Source organism: Catharus ustulatus, chromosome 20 (assembly GCF_009819885.2).
Source record: "Catharus ustulatus isolate bCatUst1 chromosome 20, bCatUst1.pri.v2, whole genome shotgun sequence".
NCBI classification, from domain to species: domain Eukaryota; kingdom Metazoa; phylum Chordata; class Aves; order Passeriformes; family Turdidae; genus Catharus; species Catharus ustulatus.
In genome coordinates, this window is record NC_046240.1 from 11,389,463 (window position 1) to 11,408,052 (window position 18,590).

Sequence of the window (18,590 nt, forward strand, 5' to 3'; positions counted from 1 at the left end):
GGTACCCCCCGAGCATCCCGGGGGTCTGCCCCTGTACGCCCAAGCATCCCCGGGGGTCTGCCCGGTACCCCCCGAGCATCCCGCGGGGCTCTGCCCCGGTACCGCCCCGGTACCCCCGAGCATCCCGCAGCCCCCTGCCCGGTGCAGGTGCTCCCCGGCCGGCAGGGACGCAGGACGGGACCCGGCAGCAGCAGTGACAGGTGTGTTGGAGCAGAGCACACCGTGCTGGACCCCCAGCCAAAAGCGGATTCCACAGTCAGAAGTAAGGACACGGCTGGTGACCCATCCCGGATCCAAGCGGGACCAAGTCAAACACGGGCTCCAGCAGCCCTGACCTCCACCAGCGCTCACGCTGAGCTCACATATTCCTAAACAACCAGCCCATTTCACCCCCATGCCCATTTTCCCCCTCCCTGCAGCCCCGTGCTGCAGCAGGGAACTCACAGCTCAGCGCTCTCCGGACCAGAACGAGCGCTCCAGGGCAGGCCCTGGCAGGTGTGAGGCTCCCGGGCACTCCTGCTGCCCTTCCAGCACCTCAGCAGCAGGAGCTGTGCCGGGACGTGCCCTCGGGCTCGGCTCACCGGCACTGCCCCAGCCTGGTTTCAGTTTCTTTTCCCTGGCATGCTCAGCAGCACCCAGAAGATAACTTCCCCTTCCCACACAAAAGGAAAAAGCTTTCCCTCAGGACGGCAAGATCACGCTGACTCATTAGCAATTCCTGATTTATTACAGCCTCGCTGTTGGCCGAGGGCTGTTCAGAGAAATTCAATTTCAGGGAAACCCTGCCCAGCCCCACCAGGCGCTGTCCCCGTCCACAGCTGGGCACAGCTGGGTGTCACCGTGCCTGTCCCCTCGGCAGGGCCCAGGGTGACAGCCCAGCCCTGACCCAGGGCAGTGTTTGGCACAACACCACACAGACAAGGTAAGGATAAAAAAGTAAGGATAAAAATCAGTAAGGAGCACAATGCAGAGGTTTTCCCTCTCCCAGCAGCTGGAGGCTGAGCCCCCATTCCCTGGGGCAGCTTTGAGTGTCCCAGGGACAGCACACCCTGCGTCACCATCGGAGTGACACAGAACATGAGAAGGTCCAGAATTAAAACAGGTGTTAAAAAATGCCAGCAGCTCCCTGGAGGAAGGGTGGCTTTGCACCAGTCACCGTGACAGGGAACAGTTTTGTCCCACAGCCCATGTGGGGTGGGGCTGGTGCTGCTCTGTCCCCCAGGCCTGGCTGGGGCAGGCGGCTCCCACGGCGACTGTCGGTGTCACTGGGTGTCACTGGGTGTCACTGGGTGTCACTGGGTGTCACCGGGGTGTCACAGGACGTTCAGCCCAGCCTGGTTTCACTGGATGAGCCCAGAGCTGTCGGCAGTGCTGCTGAAGGGCTCTGCCCTGCTGCCCCCCAGCTCTGCTCCCCCTGGACAGGAACGGGGGAAGCAGAGTCAAGCCAAGGCTCATGTCCTGGCTCTGGCTGGGACAGGTTGTTGTTCCCAGGAGCTGGTTCAGAGCTGTGTTTGGAGTCAGGATGAGACTCCTGTTGATAACAGCCTGATGGCTCAGCTGCTGCTGAGCTGTGCTTACACTAAGCCAAGGACTTCTCCCAGGCTGTGCCCGGGCAGCGAGGGGCTGGGAGGGGACAGAGCCAGGAGAGCTCAGAGCCCAGAGGGATGTTCCAGAGCACAGGGCACTGTGCTGAGGGAGAGCTCAGAGCCCAGAGGGATGTTCCAGAGCACAGGGCACCGTGCTGAGGGAGAGCTCAGAGCCCAGAGGGATGTTCCAGAGCACAGGGCACTGTGCTGAGGGAGAGCTCAGAGCCCAGAGGGATGTTCCAGAGCACAGGGCACCGTGCTGAGGGAGGCACTGGGGGGATTTGGCCAGGGGTTACTGCTCAGGGGCTGGCTGGGCACTGCTGAGTGGGTGGTGAGCAACCACCCTGTGCATAACTTGTTTTGGATATTCCTTTATCATTATAATTTTCCTTTTCTTTTCTGTCCTATTAAACTGCCTTCACATCAGCCCAAGAGTTTTTACCTTTTTTCTGATTCTCTCCCATCCCTCTGCAGAGGGAGTGAAGGGCTCTGAGATGCTGAACTGCTGCTGGGTTGAACCAGCAGAGCTCCCGGTGAATCCCCAAGGCTGGGGGGACCAAATTCTTGGGAGGGCCTCCAGCTCACCCTCCCAGAGCCCCTGCAGCCCCCACACTGCTGCTCTGCAGGTCAGATCCCCTTGGGTGCCCTCCAGAGCCACACTCATCCCACCCTGGGAGAGCAGCCCAGAGCCTCACCTGCCTCCTCCCAGCTGGGGAAATGCTGGAATCCTTCTAAGTCTGCAGACAGGAGGACTTGGAGAACAGAGTCCTGAGGGCAGAGAGAGCTGGGCTGGGGGAGTGCTGGCCCCAGGGCAGAGCCCCAGCCATGCCAGCAGAGAGCACCCAGCTCTGGGGGATGCAGGTGCTTGGATGGTGACGGTGCCAGCAGAGCAGAGGCCAGCTCAGAGCTGGGCTGAGCCCACCTGCCTCACCCTGCCTGGCCTGGGTGGGGTGGCCAGGGTCCCACACACCTTCAGGCCACAGAAGGCCAGCGAGAGGCCGTGCCTGCGCAGCTCCTGCAGCAGCTCTGCCAGCCCCAGCACCGCCGTGTAATCAATGCTGCTGACGTGGCAGCAGTCCAGGACCACAGAGCGTGGCGGAGATGCTGCTGGAAGAGCACAAGGTCATGTCCCTGACGAGTCCAGAAATGACCAGGCCAGGGCTCACAGCCCTCAGAGCCAGGGCAGGGGCTGGCAGGGGTGGGACAGCTGTGCTGGCACCGCGTGCACCCGCAGTGCTTGGGGTGGTGCAGGTGGTGACAGCTGTGTCCCCAGGACAGGCCAGGAGCTCAGCCCCTGCCAGAGCAGGTAGCACAGGGAGCCCAGTACCTGCCAGGGCAGGTAGCACAGGGAGCCCAGTACCTGCCAGGGCACGGCTGCACACGCAGTCCCGCAGGTGCTCCACGGCTGGGAAGTGCAGGCTGCTCCCCGGCTGCACCAGCAGCACGGCCCCCTCCGACACCTGTGGTCACAGGGAGCTCAGGGCTGTGACCTTCCCCAGGCAGGGACAACTGCCCGTGTCACTCACTGTCCTCCTGGATGGAGTGGGAGAAGCAGGAGCCCCCATCCCTCAGGGAAACCCGCCTGCACAGAGCCCAGGGTCAGCAGGACAGGGACAGCGATGCCTCCCTCTCCTGCTCTCCAGGCTCAGGATGTTCCTTCCCTCCTCTTTGAGAGGGGTCCCTGTGCTGTGCCCGTGGCAGGCTGGGGACAGCAAGAACAGGTCAGGAGCATCCTGCACCCCAACACAGTGCCCTGAGGAGCCCCCTCCCAGCTCCCTGGCCCTGCCATGCCCAGGGGAGGGTGATGCCCACCTTTATGGGGGGCCTGGCAATGGAGTAGAGCAGCAGAATCCCAGAAACCAGCACCCCAGCCACGATTCCATACTGAACCTCCCAGAAGCAGAGCAGGAATGTCACACAGAGGGGCACAAGGTCCAGCTCTGCAAGAGAGAGAAGCCAGGCTCGGCTGTGGCTGGTGCTGGTGTCACAGGGCACGCGGTGACAGCGTCACCTCTGCGGGCAGAGCCGGGTCCTGGGGAATGAATTCCGGGCAGGTGGCTGGGGCAGCTTTGGGGCAGCTGCAGGTCGAGCTCTGGGTGGGAGCCCTTGGAAAGGGCCCTGAACTGCGACCCTTTGCATGACAAAGGACTCGGGCACCGGTGGGAAGCCAGTGATGGGACACTGAGAGAAAGCGATGGGACACTCAGACACAATGATGGGACACTGAGAGACAAGGATGGGACACAGAGACAGCGATGGGACACTGAGAGACAGCGATGGGACACTGAGACAATGATGGGACACTCAGAGACAGCGATGGGACACTGAGGGACAGTGATGGGACACTCAGAGACAGTGATGGGACACTGAGGGACAGTGATGGGACACTCAGAGACAATGAGGGGACACTCAGAGACAGTGATGGGACACTCAGAGACAATGATGGAACATTCAGAGACAATGATGGGACACTGAGGGACAGTGATAGGACACAGAGACAATGATGGAACATTCAGAGACAATGATGGGACACTCAGAGACAGCGATGGGACACTCAGAGACAATGATGGGACACTCAGAGACAGCGATGGGACACTCAGAGACAATGATGGGACATTCAGAGACAATGATGGGACACTGAGGGACAGTGATGGGACATTCAGAGACAATGATGGGACACTCAGAGACAGCGATGGGACACTCAGAGTCAGAGATCAGACACAGAGAGGCGGCAGTCCCCCTGCCCGTTCCCGAGCCAAGCCCTCACTCTTAACCCGCCAGAGCGTGCGGAAGATTCCAGCGTCGAACATGGGCACCACGGCCGAGATGATGACAGCGGCCAGCGCCGCTTTGGGGATGTAATAGAACAGAGAGGTGAGGTACGCCAGGGACAGCAGGACCAGGGCACCTGCAGGAGGGGACAGCCCTGAGCCACGGGCACACTGACACCCAGGGGTCCCCAAAACCCAGGGGCTCCCAAAACCCAGGGGCTCCTGGCACAGGGGCAGGGCAGGGCAGGGCAGGGCAGGCAGGGCAGGGCAGGCAGGGCAGGGCAGGCAGGGCAGGGCAGGGCAGGGCAGGGCAGGGCAGGGCAGGGCAGGCAGGCAGGCAGGGCTGTACCTGTGACGAGCCCTCCCGCGGGGGTGCAGACCCCTGACTGAGCATTCACCGCCGTCCTGAAATGCAAACCCACACATGCCAGGCTGTGCAGGGCCTGGGGGCTGCTCCTGCCCACCCAGGAGAACCCACCCTAGCAGGCAGGAACTCGAGCAAGCCCCTGGCTTCCAGCAGCAGGACTGCAGAGCAGGAAGGGAGGTGGCCACAACAGAAGGGAAAATGGCCACTGGGACACATGCATAGCCTGGACACCAAAGTGGGCTGCTGGGGACCAAGACACAAGCTCAAGAACCCACTGGGATTAGCACAGTCTGCCACTGAAGATCTTGCAGAGCCCCCTCACCACGAGTGCCCTGCTCCCCCTCCTGCTACCCACCGGCCAAAGCTGCCCGTGATGGGATACGAGGACACGAAGGAGCCCAGGACATTGGCGACGCCTGAGGAGACAAAGGACGGGGCTGGGGAGGCACTGCTGTGTCTGTGACCCTGAAATGACCTTCTCCCGTCCAGGACCTGGGGCTGGGCAGTGCCCACCCAGCTGTGCAGGAGTGACTCAGCCAGCTCTGCAAACTCTGAGCTGTGAGAACGCCCGGGGTGGGGGCAGCATGCAAGGTAAAGAAGGCAGCACTGGCCAGATGGGGACCTCAGGCAGCTCAGGGGCTGTGGGACACCCAGAGCCCCGCTAACCCTGCCCTCTAACCAAGCAGCTCTTACCCACAGCCAGCAGCTCCTGGTTGGGGTCAATCCTGTAACCATTCTGAGAGGCTGAAAGGAGATGTTGGGGCTGGACTGAGGCTCCCACAGGCACAGCCTGCCACGCACACAGAGTGGAACCAGCAGTGACTGGGACAGTGTGGGCCCTGTCCTGGCACCCCTCGGGCACAGGAGCACCCTGAGACAACATTCACCTCCTGGGCAGATCTCAGCTGTGCACCCCACAGGACCCCTCCTGCCAGCCCATGCTATGAACTGCAGCCCAGTCCCTCCCAGTTCCCCAGAAGGATCAGCACCTTCCCTGGCACCCCAAGCCGTTGCAGAGACCCCTCCCCAGCACCCCGAGCCCCCACAGAGCCCCGCAGTGAGCACAGGGCAGGAGCCTGGCACAGCCCTACCGAACGCCTTGGCGATGGCGATGGTCTCCAGCAGCCCCATGAGCGGCACCACAGCCAGCCCGACCCCCATGTCCTGTGGGAGGGATCCAGTCAGTGGGGCTGGGAGCCAGCACACGCTGCAGGGAGCAGAGCAGCCCCTGCAGAGCTGCAGCACCCACCTGCACCATGCTCTGGAAGGGGACGGTGCCGTTGGGCGCCGCCAGGGAGAAGCGCGGTGGCCGGAAGGGTGGGAGGCCCTGGGGGATGCTGCCCGTGAGCCTGAAGGGCTGAGAGCCCAGCACCTGGAAGGAGTAAGCCACCAGGCCAGCAAACAGGACAACGAGAGCGTTGCGTGCTGCAGAAGTGGAGAGAGCAACTGTGAGAGCTGCCAGCAGCAGGAGGGGCAGGGATGGGGATCCCTGAGAGCTGCTGAGGGTTTCCCAGCCTTAGGAAGGGGCACAGTGGCAGCACCCTTGGGACTTTGTCCTCCCTGAGCCACCTGCAGCTCTTGGCTCCTGCCAGCCTGGCCTTTACCATTTCCAGGCTCTGTCTTCCCTGACCCAACGAGCCCACGGGAGGGGACAGGGCAGGGGACACCTGACACACCCGTGCCAGAGATCCAGACAATGAGGTGGCTGATCCTGACAGCCAGTGATTCCGCAGGGCCAGCTCGGGGCACCTGGCTCCTCACGGCCCGGAGTCCTGCCAGCGCTGCCAGGCAGCTCAGCCCCAGCACGGCGTCCCCAGCCCTGCAAGAGGCACATCAGTGGCACCCAGCCCAGGCTGTGGGCACAGGGAGGGCTGTGACAGGGCAGGGACGCTGACCTGGTCTCCCCGATCCTCCGCAGCGTCTCATAGACCTGCAGGAAGAATTGCCTCGGGATCCCCTGCAGCCCCAGGATGTTCTGTGCAGGAACACAAAGCGTGGTGGCAGCCCAGCACAGCCCCGTGACCGCAGCCATTGGCCAACACCGGCCTGATTTGGGTTAACCACAGAGGAAGTGTGGCAGCCCAGCAGAGCCTCAGGTCCCTGAGAGGCCAGCGAGGGGCTGCTGGGGCTGCAAACTGCCCCCAGCTCCCAAATTTGTGAACCCACCATGCCAGAGAATCACCCAGTGCCTCCTGCAAGTGACCAAATCCAACATCCTGGTTTTACTGGTGTCCTGGAAGCCACCAGCTGAGGGAGTGCTCAGCTTGGTCTGCTCAGAGCAGAGCTCAGGGACCCAGCAGAAGCACTGGCAGGGGGGTCCTGGGACCCCTTTGGGGCTCCTTCCTCCAGCACCAAGCACATCACCCAGCCCAGAGCTGAATATCCCAGCTCCACAGCCCTAGGAGAGAGCTGGAGAGGCATCCAGGACAGGGCAGATCCTACCTTGATCTGGTTGAAGCTAATGGTGATGGAAGCAGCTGATGTGAACCCTTTAATGACAGGGAAGGAAATGAAATCCAGAAGGAATCCTGCATGGGATGGGAGGCAGTGAGGACCCAGCAGGGCCTCGTGTGTGTGCACAGAGCTGTCACATGCCTCAGCAGGACAATGGCAGTGTCCCACAGAGCAGAGAGGAGGAAGGAACAGCCACAGGCCGTACAGCCACATCCTAAACACACATTCTGTGCACAGCAAGAGCAGCTCACCGAGGTGCAGGAGCCCCATGGCCAGCTGGATGCAGCCAGAGAGGAAGGCGAGGAGCACGGCGTGGACGGGCTCGTGGGAGGCGTACGAGGACACCAGCAGGGACATGATGGCCGTGGGACCCAGGGTCACGTCCTTGGCCGTGCCCAGGAAGCAGTACACGAAGCAGCCCATGAAGGAGGAATAGAGGCCATACTGCAGGGGGACAGAGGGGACACTGGCACAGCCCTGGGAGCTGGGAGAGGACAGGGGGACAGAGGGGACACTGGCACAGCCCTGGGAGCTGGGAGAGGCTGGGGGGGACAGAGGGGACACTGGCACAGCCCTGGGAGATTGGAGGACAGGGGGACACTGGCACAGCCCTGGGAGCTGGGACAGGACAGGGGGACAGAGGGGACACTGGCACAGCCCTGGGAGATTGGAGGACAGGGGGACACTGGCACTGCCCTGAGAGCTGGGAGAGGACAGGGGCACAGAGGGGACACTGGCACAGCCCTGGGAGCTGGGACAGGACAGGGGGACAGAGGGGACACTGGCACAGCCCTGGGAGCTGGGAGAGGACAGGGGGACAGAGGGGACACTGGCACAGCCCTGGGAGCTGGGACAGGACAGGGGGACAGAGGGAACACTGGCACAGCCCTGGGAGCTGGGAGAGGACAGGGGGACAGAGGGGACACTGGTACAGCCCTGGGAGATGGGAGAGGACGGGGGGACAGAGGGGACACTGGCACAGCCCTGGGAGCTGGGAGAGGGGACAGACACCTCCCGGACTGGGAGGGCTGGGCTGATCTCGGGTCACTCCAGGGTCCCTGGCACACACACGACATCCTGCCCGGGAAATGGGTGACCGCACAGCGCCAGCCCTCGGTCCCCCAGCCCAGCCCAGCCCAGCCCAGCCCTGCCGCAAGCCGGTGGCTGCTCCGGGGCGGGGGTCCCCGGCTCCCCCCGGGCTCCGGCACCCACCTGCAGCGGCAGCCCGGCCAGCTCGGCGTAGGCCAGCGCTTGGGGCACGGTGGTCAGTCCCACGGCCAGCCCGGCCAGCAGGTCCAGCGGCAGCCAGGCCAGGGAATAGCGCGGGAGCCAGCGCAGGATCGGCAGCGCCGGGAGCGGGCAGCGGGACCGCGGCATGGCCGGGACCGCCCGGTCCGGTACCGGGGTGGAGCGGGACCCCTCGGTCCGGTACCGGGGCGGAGCGGGATTCCTCAGTCCGGTACCGGGGAGCAGCGGGGTCCCTCGGTCCGGTACCGGGGAGCAGCGGGACCCCTCGGTCCGGTACCGGGGAGCAGCGGGGTCCCTCAGTCCGGTACCGGGGCAGAGCGGGGTTCCTCAGTCCGGTACCGGGGCAGAGCGGGGTCCCTCGGTCCGGTACCAGGGCAGAGCGGGGTTCCTCAGTCCGGTACCGGGGAGCAGCGGGACCGCTCGGTCCGGTACCGGGGAGCAGCGGGGTCCCTCGGTCCGGTACCGGGGCGGAGCGGGGTTCCTCAGTCCGGTACCAGGGCAGAGCGGGGTTCCTCAGTCCGGTACCGGGGCAGAGCGGGGTCCCTCGGTCCGGTGCCGGGTCGCCGGTCCCCGCCGGTGCCAGCCCGGCCCAGCCGCGGCTCCGCCCGCGCCGGATCTGAGCGGCCGGAGCTCCTCATGTGACCGGGGTGAGGAGGAGCCGGGACGGCGGAGCCGCCGAGCCCCGGTGTGTGCGCTGGTTCCGCTGTCGGTACCGGTGCCAGTGCCGGTACCGGCCCGGTGCCGGAGCCATGCGGCCCTGGGCGCTGCTGCTGCTGCTGCTGCTGCTGGGCGCGGTGCGGAGCGGCGGATCCCCGGCCCGCAATGTGCTGCTGCTGCTGGGTGAGTGCGGCCCGGCCGAGCCCCGAGCCGGCCCGGGGATGCAGGAACGGAGGGATGGGGGCTGCATCCCCTCGGCAGCACCGCCCCGGTCACCCGGTGTCCCCGGTGTCCCCCGGACCCGGTCAGGGACAGCCGGGCTGACCCCGCACCCGTCCCGCAGCCGATGACGGCGGCTTTGAGATCGGCGCCTACAACAACTCGGCCATCCGGACACCGAACCTGGACGCGCTGGCCCGGCGCGGGTTGATCTTCCAGAACGCCTTCACCTCCGTGAGCAGCTGCTCCCCGAGCCGGGCCAGCATCCTGACCGGCTTACCCCAGGTACGGGCAGCTCCGGGGCTGCCAGCCCGCGGCGGATGGCACGGGCACGGCTGGGAGCTGTGACCGTGCTGTGTGCCCTCCCTGCAGCACCAGAACGGCATGTACGGGCTGCACCAGGACGTGCATCATTTCAACTCCTTCGACGGCGTGCGGAGCCTGCCCCTGCTGCTGAGCCAGGCGGGTGTCCGGACAGGTGGGGAGCTGGGGCAGGTGGGGAGCTGGGGCAGGTGGGGAGATGGGGCAGGTGGGGAGCTGGGACAGGTGGGGAGCACCAAAACCACTGGGACAGCTTGGAGAGCTCCCCGCGGGCCGGGGAGCACTGTCTGGACCTGTGGCTGTCCCCGAAGAGAGGCACAGCAGCAGCCACGTCCCCACCCCGCTCTGCTGCTGGCACAGCACCTCTCTGCATTCCCACAGGGATCATCGGGAAGAAGCACGTGGGGCCGGGGGCTGTGTACCCCTTCGACTTTGCCTACACAGAGGAGAACAGCTCGGTGCTGCAGGTCGGGAGGAACATCACGCGGATCAAGGCGCTGGTCCGGCGGTTCCTGCAGAGCCAGGACCAGAGGTGAGACAGCCCCCGCATCGGGAATGGCTGTGGGAGGAGGGACACACTGAAGATGTGTCCCCACCTGGTCACAAACAGGACCCTTGTCCCTGGGTCAAGCAGTCCTTTGCTTCACCACCTCCACATCCCCCCTTTCCATCCCTAGGCCTTTCTTCCTCTACGTTGCCTTCCATGACCCCCACCGCTGCGGGCACTCCCAGCCCCAGTACGGGGCCTTTTGTGAGAAATTTGGCAATGGAGAGAGCGGGATGGGCTGGATCCCTGACTGGAAGCCACAGATTTACCGCCCGGAGCAAGTGCAGGTGAGAAGCTGTGGGGATGTCTGGGGCTCTGTGGGGCTGCACATGATGGAGCCAGGGCTGGCCCCCACCTTGTCACTGCCTCCAGTGTCTCAGCAGGAGCTGTGTCAGTCCCGTGCCCCTCTCCCTGTCTCTGTAGGTCCCTGCCTTTGTCCCGGACACGCCGGCTGCCCGGGCAGACCTGGCTGCCCAGTACACGGCCATCGGGCGCATGGACCAAGGTGGGAGCCTTGGCCAGGCTGGGGCTGCTGAGGGCTGCAGCCCTTCCCTCCCCCTGAGCTCTGTCCCTCTGTCTCTCTGTCCCCCTGTCCCTCTGTCCCTCTGTCCCTCTCTCTGTCCGCAGGGATCGGGCTGGTCCTGCAGGAGCTGCGCCGTGCTGGATTCCTCAACAGCACCCTGGTGATCTACACCTCTGACAACGGCATCCCCTTCCCCGGGGGCAGGACCAACCTGTACCGCTCGGGCACGGCCGAGCCGCTGCTGCTCTCGTCCCCTGAGCACCCTCAGCGCTGGGGGCAGGTCAGCCCCGCCTTCGCCAGCCTCCTGGGTGAGAGCTCAGGGAGGGAGGCAGCGCAGCTCTGCCTGGGGTGAGCTCAGGGAGGGAGGCAGCACAGCTCTGCCTGGGGTGGGGGCTGCTCCCCAGCAGGGTCCTGTCCCTGGGGGCAGCCCTGAGCCCTCAGCACTGGCAGGGAAGGAGAAGGGGGAGGACAGAACAGGGTGCCCTGCAGGGACACCATCCCCAGGGACGTTTCTGCCCCTCTCTGGGGCCGAGTTTCCTCCCACAGTGTCCGTCCCTCCTCATCCTTTTTCCTCCCCTCCAGACCTGACGCCGACCATTCTGGACTGGTTCTCCATCCCCTACCCTGCTTACAGCATCTTTGGCACCAGGCAGGTGCAGCTCACTGGAAAGTCTCTCCTGCCAGCCCTGGAGTCAGAGCAGCCCTGGGCCACCGCCTTCAGCAGCCAGAGCCACCACGAGGCGACCATGTACTACCCGATGCGAGCCGTGCAGCACGGGCCCTTCCGCCTCATCCACAACCTCAACTACAAGATGCCCTTCCCCATCGACCAGGACTTCTACGTCTCGCCCACTTTCCAAGACCTGCTGAACCGCACCAGGGCGGGGCAGCCCACGCACTGGGACAGGAGCCTGCACCAGTACTACTACCGGGAGCGCTGGGAGCTGCTGGACTGCAGCCGTGACCCCAGCGAGAGGCACAACCTGGCCCCCGACCCGCGCTACGCCCGCACCCTCCAGCAGCTCCGTGCGCAGCTCCTCAAGTGGCAGTGGGACACAGGGGACCCCTGGGTGTGCGCCCCCGACGCCGTCCTGGAGGAGAAACTGAGCCCCCAGTGCCGGCCCCTGCACAACGAGCTGTGAGTGCCGCCTGTGCCCCGGCTCGGATCGCGGATGGGCTGGTCCCAGATCCTGGGGGCACCACGAGGCTCTGCCCTCTGTGCTGCCAGAGCAGAGGGATTCCGGGTGCCTTGACTCTCAGCCAGAGGAGCCAAAGGGCCCAGCTGCCCCTCAATAAAGCCTCTGGAGGATAAGGCTCCATTTTCAGCTGGAGCTGAGCATACCCCTGCAGCAGAACCCAGCTTGAACCAGCAGAACAGGCCAAGGGCCTCTGTGGCACAGCCAGGGATGCAGAAACAGCTGGGAAATGGGGTGAAGCCTTCAAGGGGCACAGGGGGTCTCACTGGAGACCTCCAGGCAGGGACAGAGCTGGGGTGTCCAGCCAAGGGCACATTGAGGACCAGGAGAGGGGACAAGGACACGGCCTGGGGCTGCTCCCAGCAAACAGCAGCTTTATTGACAGTACTGCTCCCTCAGCCCCTGCACATCCCCTCCCCAAAACCACAGCCAGGAAACTCCCTGCAGTCTCTGCCCCAGTTACCAGTCCCCAGAGTAACTGGTTTGCTGCCTCACAAGGCACTTGGGTCTTTTTTCCCCTGATTTGATGATGATGAGGTTTTCCCTGTCCCTGGGGGCTGTGCAAGGCCCCCCTCCTGTGCCAGTCCAGGGCTCATCCCTCCATCAACACCCAGCAGTCAGAGGGAAAGCAAGGCCCAGGAGTGTGGCAAGAGCAGGGGCAGCTCTGGGTACAAGGGATGGGACAGATCTGGCCTCGGATTCCAGGGGAGCAGCGTGGCCTCTCCCTGTGACTGACCCTGGCTCAGGACCAGGAGATCACAAACTGCTCCCACATGGGCAGCGACACAGGGACCCTCAGCACCTGAGGGGAGAAGGAAGGTGAGAAGAGCCAGGAGCGTCAGAGCCCAGGGAGGTCCTGCCCCTCGCAGAGCCACAGCCTGGCACAGCCCTGGTCCCACAGATCCCCTGGGAAGGGCACCCCTGTGCTCTGCCGGACCCCACCAGCTGCACTCTGGGTCCCTTCCTGGCCGTCACCCCTTCCCAGGGTGGGGACAAGCACTCACCTGGGTGTCACTGCGGTAGGAGAAGTCACTCACGATGGCACCGTTGGCCAGGACCCGGCGGGGAGGGCTGGTGACACCCAGCACAGTGACAGCCTCCAGCAGGATCCCGTCGAGGTGGGGACTGGCCCTCAGCAGCTGGCTGAGCACGGCGTCCTGGGGACAGCGGGGATGGCACCGAGTGCTCCCAGCTCTCCTCCAGGTGCCCCTGTGCCACCACTGGGCAGTCACAGCTGTGCCAGGGCCACCAGGACGCCCTGCCCAGCAGCTCCCCATGCTCACGTTTGAGGCCAGGAAGAGGATCTCGGTGTAGTCCCCCCTCTCAAAGGTCTCCCAGCTGTCCCCATCGTCCCAGAACAGGTCTCCCCTGGCGAAGCCGTCCGGGGTCAGTGCCACCACCAAGGCCATGGCCTTGCTGCGGGACTGGGCAGTGCTGAAGGCGGGCTCCTGGGGCAGGGGCAGGCACAGCTCAGGGCACTGCCACAGCCATGTCCCCAGCCCCGCCAGGCACTGCAGCCACGGCTATGACAGTGTCCTGTCAGCTGTGGGCACAGCCACCCTGCCAGGCAGGTGACCGTGGTGTCACCACGGAGCACAGGGGACTCACCTGCAGGGGCAGGATGTGCCCTGCACGGGCGTGCACGTTGATGGTGTCCAGGGGTGCTGGCAGGAGGATCCACTGCCCTTTGCTGTGGATGGTGGAGTCCTGCAGGGGAGCAGAGAGGGAAGAGCACGCACAGGGAGCACAGCAGGGGAGGCCCAGCCCAGTGCCAGAGCCTCAAATGGCCACCAGCAAAGGCAGGTGAGGGACAAGAGCCACACACAGCCCCAGGGGACTGGTGGGGTGCAGGAATGTGCACACAGCAAAACCCTCAGTAAAACACAGCAGGAGCACTCACCCCTGCCAGGCTGTACCACGTCCCTGCTGGGAAGTAACCTCTGACTTTGGTCTGTCCTGCCTCCAGCACGGGGGTGACGAGCAGCCCCCCGCCCCACAGGAGCTGCCGGTCCACGGCCCACGTGTTGGGGTCTGTGGGGAACCTGGGGAAGGAGAGCAGGGCAGTGCAGGACACCCTGCAGCCACTCCCCTGAGCGCTGGCGGGGCTGGCACTCACTCCAGGAACAGGGGCCGTGCCACGGTCTCTCCAGCGCTGTGAGCCCGGTGGAACAGGGTGTAGAGGAAGGGCAGCAGGGAGTAGCGGAGGTGCAGGGCGCTCCTCATGGCAGCCTGGGCAGCAGGGCTGAAGGAGTAGGGCTCCTGTGGCTGCAGGAGGGAAGGACAGGCCCAAGGGGATGCTCAGACCACGCAGGGATGCAGGACAGACTCTCCCAGCACCGGGGGCACACTGGCACTGGACCAGCCACCCCCAGCCCCTCGCTGGCCCAGAGCCCCCTGCCCGGCGGGTGAGGGCTCCCAGGGCTCACCCGGGTGCCGTGGTCGTTGTGGTTCCTCATGAAGGGGTAGAAGGCGCCCAGCTGGGTCCAGCGCACGCACAGCTCCTCGCTGGTGCTGCCCGCGAAGCCGCAGATGTCGGCACCCACCAGAGGCACCCCGAAGAGGTTGAAGAGCAGCACCTCTGCAGAGGGCACACAGGGTGTCAGGGCTCTGCAGCCTATGGAGAAGCCCCTGGCTGTGGGGGCAAGGGGGAAGCAGGGGTGTGGAGGCAGCCCGGTGCCCACAGCCCACCTGGTATGGAGTAGTAGAGCTGCTCCCAGTCGCTGCCAACATCCCCTGTCCAGTGCCCGGCGTAGCGCCCGTGCCCAGCGAAGGTGGAGCGGGAGATGATGAAGGGACGCTTGCCCCGGACCCTCAGCAGAGCACTGGCAGTGGAATGGGGCTGCTCAGCATCCCCCAGCTGGGGAGGGGGCTCAGGGCTGCCACTGTGCCCTGTGTTACACAGCAAACCCTCACCCACCACCCAGTGCCTGCCCAGGCTGGGTCTCTCCCAGCTCTGCAGGATGTGCAGGAGCTGTGCAGGAGCTGTGCAGGAGCTGTGCAGGAGCTGTGCAGGAGCCCCGGGCTCACCTGTGGGAGGCCATGGCCTCGGTCAGCCCGTACAGGCTGTGCAGGTTGTAGTGAGAGGACAGGTACTGCTGGCTGGAGGCACAGATGGTCCCGGCTTGCAGCCGTCCCCCAAACACACCTGCACAGGAGAGGTGGAGCTCAGAGCATCCCCTGGGCTCCTCCTGGCATCCCCAGAGCCTGGGCAGGGCTGGAACCCACTGCTGTACCTGGCACATAGGGGGGATGCTCCAGGTTGTTGTTGGGGCAGCCATCCTGGGAGCCCTCCACGAAGTTGGACGGCTCATTCATGTCCTGGGGAGGAAGCAAAGGATGGGATGAGCTCAGTGCTGCTCCAGGGCTCAGCAGAGGTGCAGAGCAGGAGCCAGGACCAGCAGCTACAAAGGGCCACTCACAAGCCACATGCCATCGAAGGGCACTTGTTCGTGGAAGTCCTTCACCATGTCGTGCCACCACTCGTGAGTCCTTGGGTTGGTGAAGTCCGGGAAGGCCGTGGGGCCTGGCCAGACCTGCAGGAGGGAGAGCACCGGGCAGAGCCCCCAGCCCCACACACCTCCCCACCTTCTCCCACAGCCCCCCAAACATTTCTCTCCCACTCTTGGGGTCCCACAGCCCCTCTGGGCACTGGGGCTGCTCCTCACACACCTTCCCGATCAGGGGCTGCCCGGTGGCGTTTCGGATGAACACTCCTCGCTTCAGCCCCTCATCGTAGGGCTTGTAGGTGCCAGGGGGCCCTGAGCTGCTGATCCCAGCATCCTGGAAAGGAACAAAGCCAGGGCTGTACCAGCAGCAGCAGGGAACAGCCAGCCCTGCCCTCATCAGCACCCCTGGGCAGCTGAGCCGTGCCGGCTGCCCGTGTAACTCACCACAATCATGATGTACCTCAGCCCGCGGCTGTGGAAGTCCCGCACCATCTCTGGGTAGTCCCTGAAGCCTTTCTTGTTGAAGGTGAAATCCCTCTTGGCATCTGCGTAATCCAGGTCGTTCCACTGCACATCCTGAGGGTGGAGGCAGCCGCGCTTGGGGAGCAGCAGGGACCCCACGTGCTGCGTGGGACCCCCACCCACGGGCCCCCAGCAGCCCCCCATGGCTGGCAGAGCAGCAGGGACCCCACGTGCTGCTGTGGGACCCCCACCCACGGGCCCCCAGCAGCCCCCCATGGCTGGCAGAGCAGCCCAGACCCACCAGGGGGAAGCGAGCTGCTGTCATGTTGGCCACGACCTGCCGGGTGATGTCGGTGGAGGAGTAGCCCCAGCGGCAGAGGTGGAAGCCCAGGCCCCAGTACGGGGGCATGAAGGGGAACCCTGGAGGGCAGAGGGTGGTGCTGGCAGGGATGGCCCAGCCTTGTGCCATTCTCACAGCATCCTGGCAAAGCCATGGTGGCAAAGCCATGGTGGCAAAGCCATACCAACGACATCCAGGTACTGCCGCACCACACTCTTGGGGTCAGGGCCCAGGAAGATGTAGAAGTCCAGGATCCCACCCGTGGTGCGCCAGGTCAGGGCCGGGCTGGGCTGCAGGAGCACGTCTGGGGAAGCACAAGCGACAAGGGAGGAAGCTGAGCATGGGGACAGGGCCAGATCCAGCCCTGGGGCCACCACAGGACTCACCCATCGCGTTGCTGTTGAGCAGAAAGACGCCGTGGGCTGAGCCATCGTCCTCCATCACCAGGTAGAAAGGGTGGGAGCCGTAGAGGTTGACGTGGGGCTGGAGTAGAGCACAGTGTGGAGCCAGTGAGGCTCTGCTGGAGACCCCCACACCCACCCAATCACCCCTCACCTCCAGTCTGGCTTCAGGTGCAAACCCAGGGCTTGTGGTCCCAAACTCAGCAGAGCTCTGCCCTGAGCTGGAGCCCTGGAAACGGCTCCCAAGCAGCACAGAGCTCCAGGGGACAAACCTGGGCCTGGGGACAGGGTCCCATGGGCTGTGGCTGGTGTGGCCAAGGCCCAGAGCTGAGCTAGCACAGACACATCTCCCCAGCCCCAGACAGGATGTGAGAAGCCCCCAGGAGCACAGGTGACTCTGTCTCCCTTTCCCTCCGTACCGCAGGTGCCATGTCCCGGTTCCAGAGGGTGACCCTGCTCCATGCTGTGTCCAGGAACAGCGGTGTCAGGTGCTCCCCCAGCCCCGAGATGAACTGGGAGGGCAGGGAGGTGGAGATCTGCAGGAACTGGTCTGTGAAGATGAGGGGTGCCACCGTGGTGTTCAGCCTGCGGAGAGAGAGAAAGGGAGACTTGGGCAAACAGCTCAGAGAGGCACCAGGGACAGGGATGCCCATCACCACGTGGAATAAAAACAAGTTTTGGCTGAGCTCTGGGATTGCTGGTTCCCTGCCCAGCCACCGAATTGCAGAGGGAGTCAAAACAAAGCCCCGAGAGCCACTCCACTGCTGTCACCAGTGTCCCAGACGGACCCCAGTGTCCCCACACCACCCAGGGCTGTGCAGATTCCCGAGCGAACCCCTCGGGAAGGGAGGGGGGCACTCACAGCACCGTCCCGCCGCGCTGCCGGCACACCACGAGCCCGAAGGGGTCCTGGCTGACCTGCAGCCCGTACAGCGTGCGGGGGGCTCGGCCCTGCACCCGCGGCGTGGCCAGCGGCACCTCATAGCGCTGCCGGGCCGCGTCCCGGAGCTGCGGGGACAGGAGAACGGGGCTGTCACCGCGGGGATCGGGGCTTTGACCCGCGATGGGGATCGGGGCTTTGACCCGCGATGGGGATCGGGGCTTTGACCCGCCGGGGATCGGGGCTTTGACCCGCGATGGGGATCGGGACTTTAACCCGCCGGGGATCGGGGCTTTGACCCGCCGGGTTCGGGGCTTTGACCCGCTGAGGATCGGGGCTTTAACCCGCCGGGATCCGGGCTGTCACCGCCGGGATCGGGGTTTTCACCGTCGGGATCGGGGCTTTGACCCGCCGGGGATCGGGGAATTGACCCGCGGGGTCCCTGCCCTTCATCCGGGGTCCCGGCCCTTCACTCAGGGGGTCCCAGCTCTTCACCCACGGGGTCCCTGCCCTTCACCCCCGGGGTCCCGACCCTTCCCCAGCGGGTCCCGACCCTTCCCCAGCGGGTCCCGACCCTTCCCTAGCGGTGTCCCGGCCCTTCACCCAGGGGGTCCCGGCCCTTCCCCCGGGGTCGGGCCGTGCCGGGGCGCACCGTGAAGCGCAGGCGGGCCGGGGTCTCCAGGGCCAGGTCCAGCCGCACCGTGTCCACCGCTGCCGGCAGGAAGGCGGCGGCCACGCGGCGCAGCCGGGCCGAGAAGCCGCTCTCGGTGGCCGTCAGGTTCTCGGCTCGGTAGCTGCGGTAGCCGCGGGGGAAGAAGCACCAGGGCGGGCCGGGCCCGCTGCGAGGGCCGGGCCCGGGGATGTAGCAGCAGCCCCGAGCCTCGCAGTCCGCCCGTGCCAGGAGCCGCTCGGGGCCGCAGTCGAAGCGGCCGCCCGGGGACACCTCGCAGGCGGCAGAGCCGGGGCCCCGAGCCGCGGCCGGGACCAGCAGCGCCAGCAGCGCGGCCGCGACCCCCGGGCCCGGCCCCATGGCCCGGCCTGGACCGGCACCGGCACCGGACCGAGACCGGCACCGAGACCGGCACTGGCCCCGCTCCGCCGCTGCCGGGCCGAGAGCGGCGCTGGGCCGCCCCCGCCCCGGGAATTCGGGACACGGAGGCGGAGCCCAGGAG

At 65.4% G+C, this 18,590-nt stretch overlaps 3 protein-coding genes across 5 annotated transcripts; 1 reads left to right on the plus strand and 2 right to left on the minus strand.

Annotated features, from left to right (window-relative positions):
- Nucleotides 1–705: 705 nt before the first annotated feature.
- On the minus strand, nt 706–8,642 carry SLC26A11 (solute carrier family 26 member 11). Of its 3 annotated transcripts, none has more exons than XM_033076821.2 (16): nt 8,391–8,642; nt 7,430–7,622; nt 7,167–7,252; nt 6,620–6,654; nt 6,401–6,543; nt 5,974–6,149; nt 5,816–5,888; nt 5,418–5,468; nt 5,080–5,140; nt 4,707–4,762; nt 4,354–4,494; nt 3,399–3,526; nt 2,947–3,046; nt 2,557–2,693; nt 2,282–2,354; nt 706–1,414 (listed from the first exon to the last, which is right to left on the minus strand). In XM_033076821.2, the coding sequence occupies exons 1-16, from the start codon at nt 8,553–8,555 to the stop codon at nt 1,341–1,343; spliced, it is 1,692 nt and encodes a 563-aa protein (XP_032932712.1). In that variant the 5' UTR covers nt 8,556–8,642; the 3' UTR covers nt 706–1,340. The 3 variants fall into 3 exon arrangements, with proteins under 3 accessions (XP_032932712.1, XP_032932711.1, XP_032932714.1); XM_033076820.2 differs by having other exon boundaries at nt 2,557–2,690; nt 6,620–6,699; XM_033076823.2 differs by lacking the exon at nt 5,418–5,468 and having other exon boundaries at nt 6,620–6,699.
- Nucleotides 8,643–9,063: 421 nt separating this feature from the next.
- SGSH (N-sulfoglucosamine sulfohydrolase) lies at nt 9,064–17,223 on the plus strand. Its single transcript, XM_033076824.2, has 9 exons — nt 9,064–9,266; nt 9,427–9,587; nt 9,675–9,780; nt 10,005–10,155; nt 10,301–10,457; nt 10,594–10,675; nt 10,798–11,001; nt 11,276–11,831; nt 16,963–17,223. The coding sequence occupies exons 1-9, from the start codon at nt 9,176–9,178 to the stop codon at nt 17,204–17,206; spliced, it is 1,752 nt and encodes a 583-aa protein (XP_032932715.2). The 5' UTR covers nt 9,064–9,175; the 3' UTR covers nt 17,207–17,223.
- Nucleotides 11,836–13,783, minus strand: GAA (alpha glucosidase). Its single transcript, XM_033076818.2, has 4 exons — nt 13,498–13,783; nt 13,173–13,337; nt 12,894–13,046; nt 11,836–12,691 (listed from the first exon to the last, which is right to left on the minus strand). Exons 2-4 carry the CDS (start codon nt 13,296–13,298, stop codon nt 12,632–12,634), a joined length of 339 nt encoding a protein of 112 aa, XP_032932709.2. The 5' UTR covers nt 13,299–13,337; nt 13,498–13,783; the 3' UTR covers nt 11,836–12,631.
- Nucleotides 17,224–18,590: the final 1,367 nt, after the last annotated feature.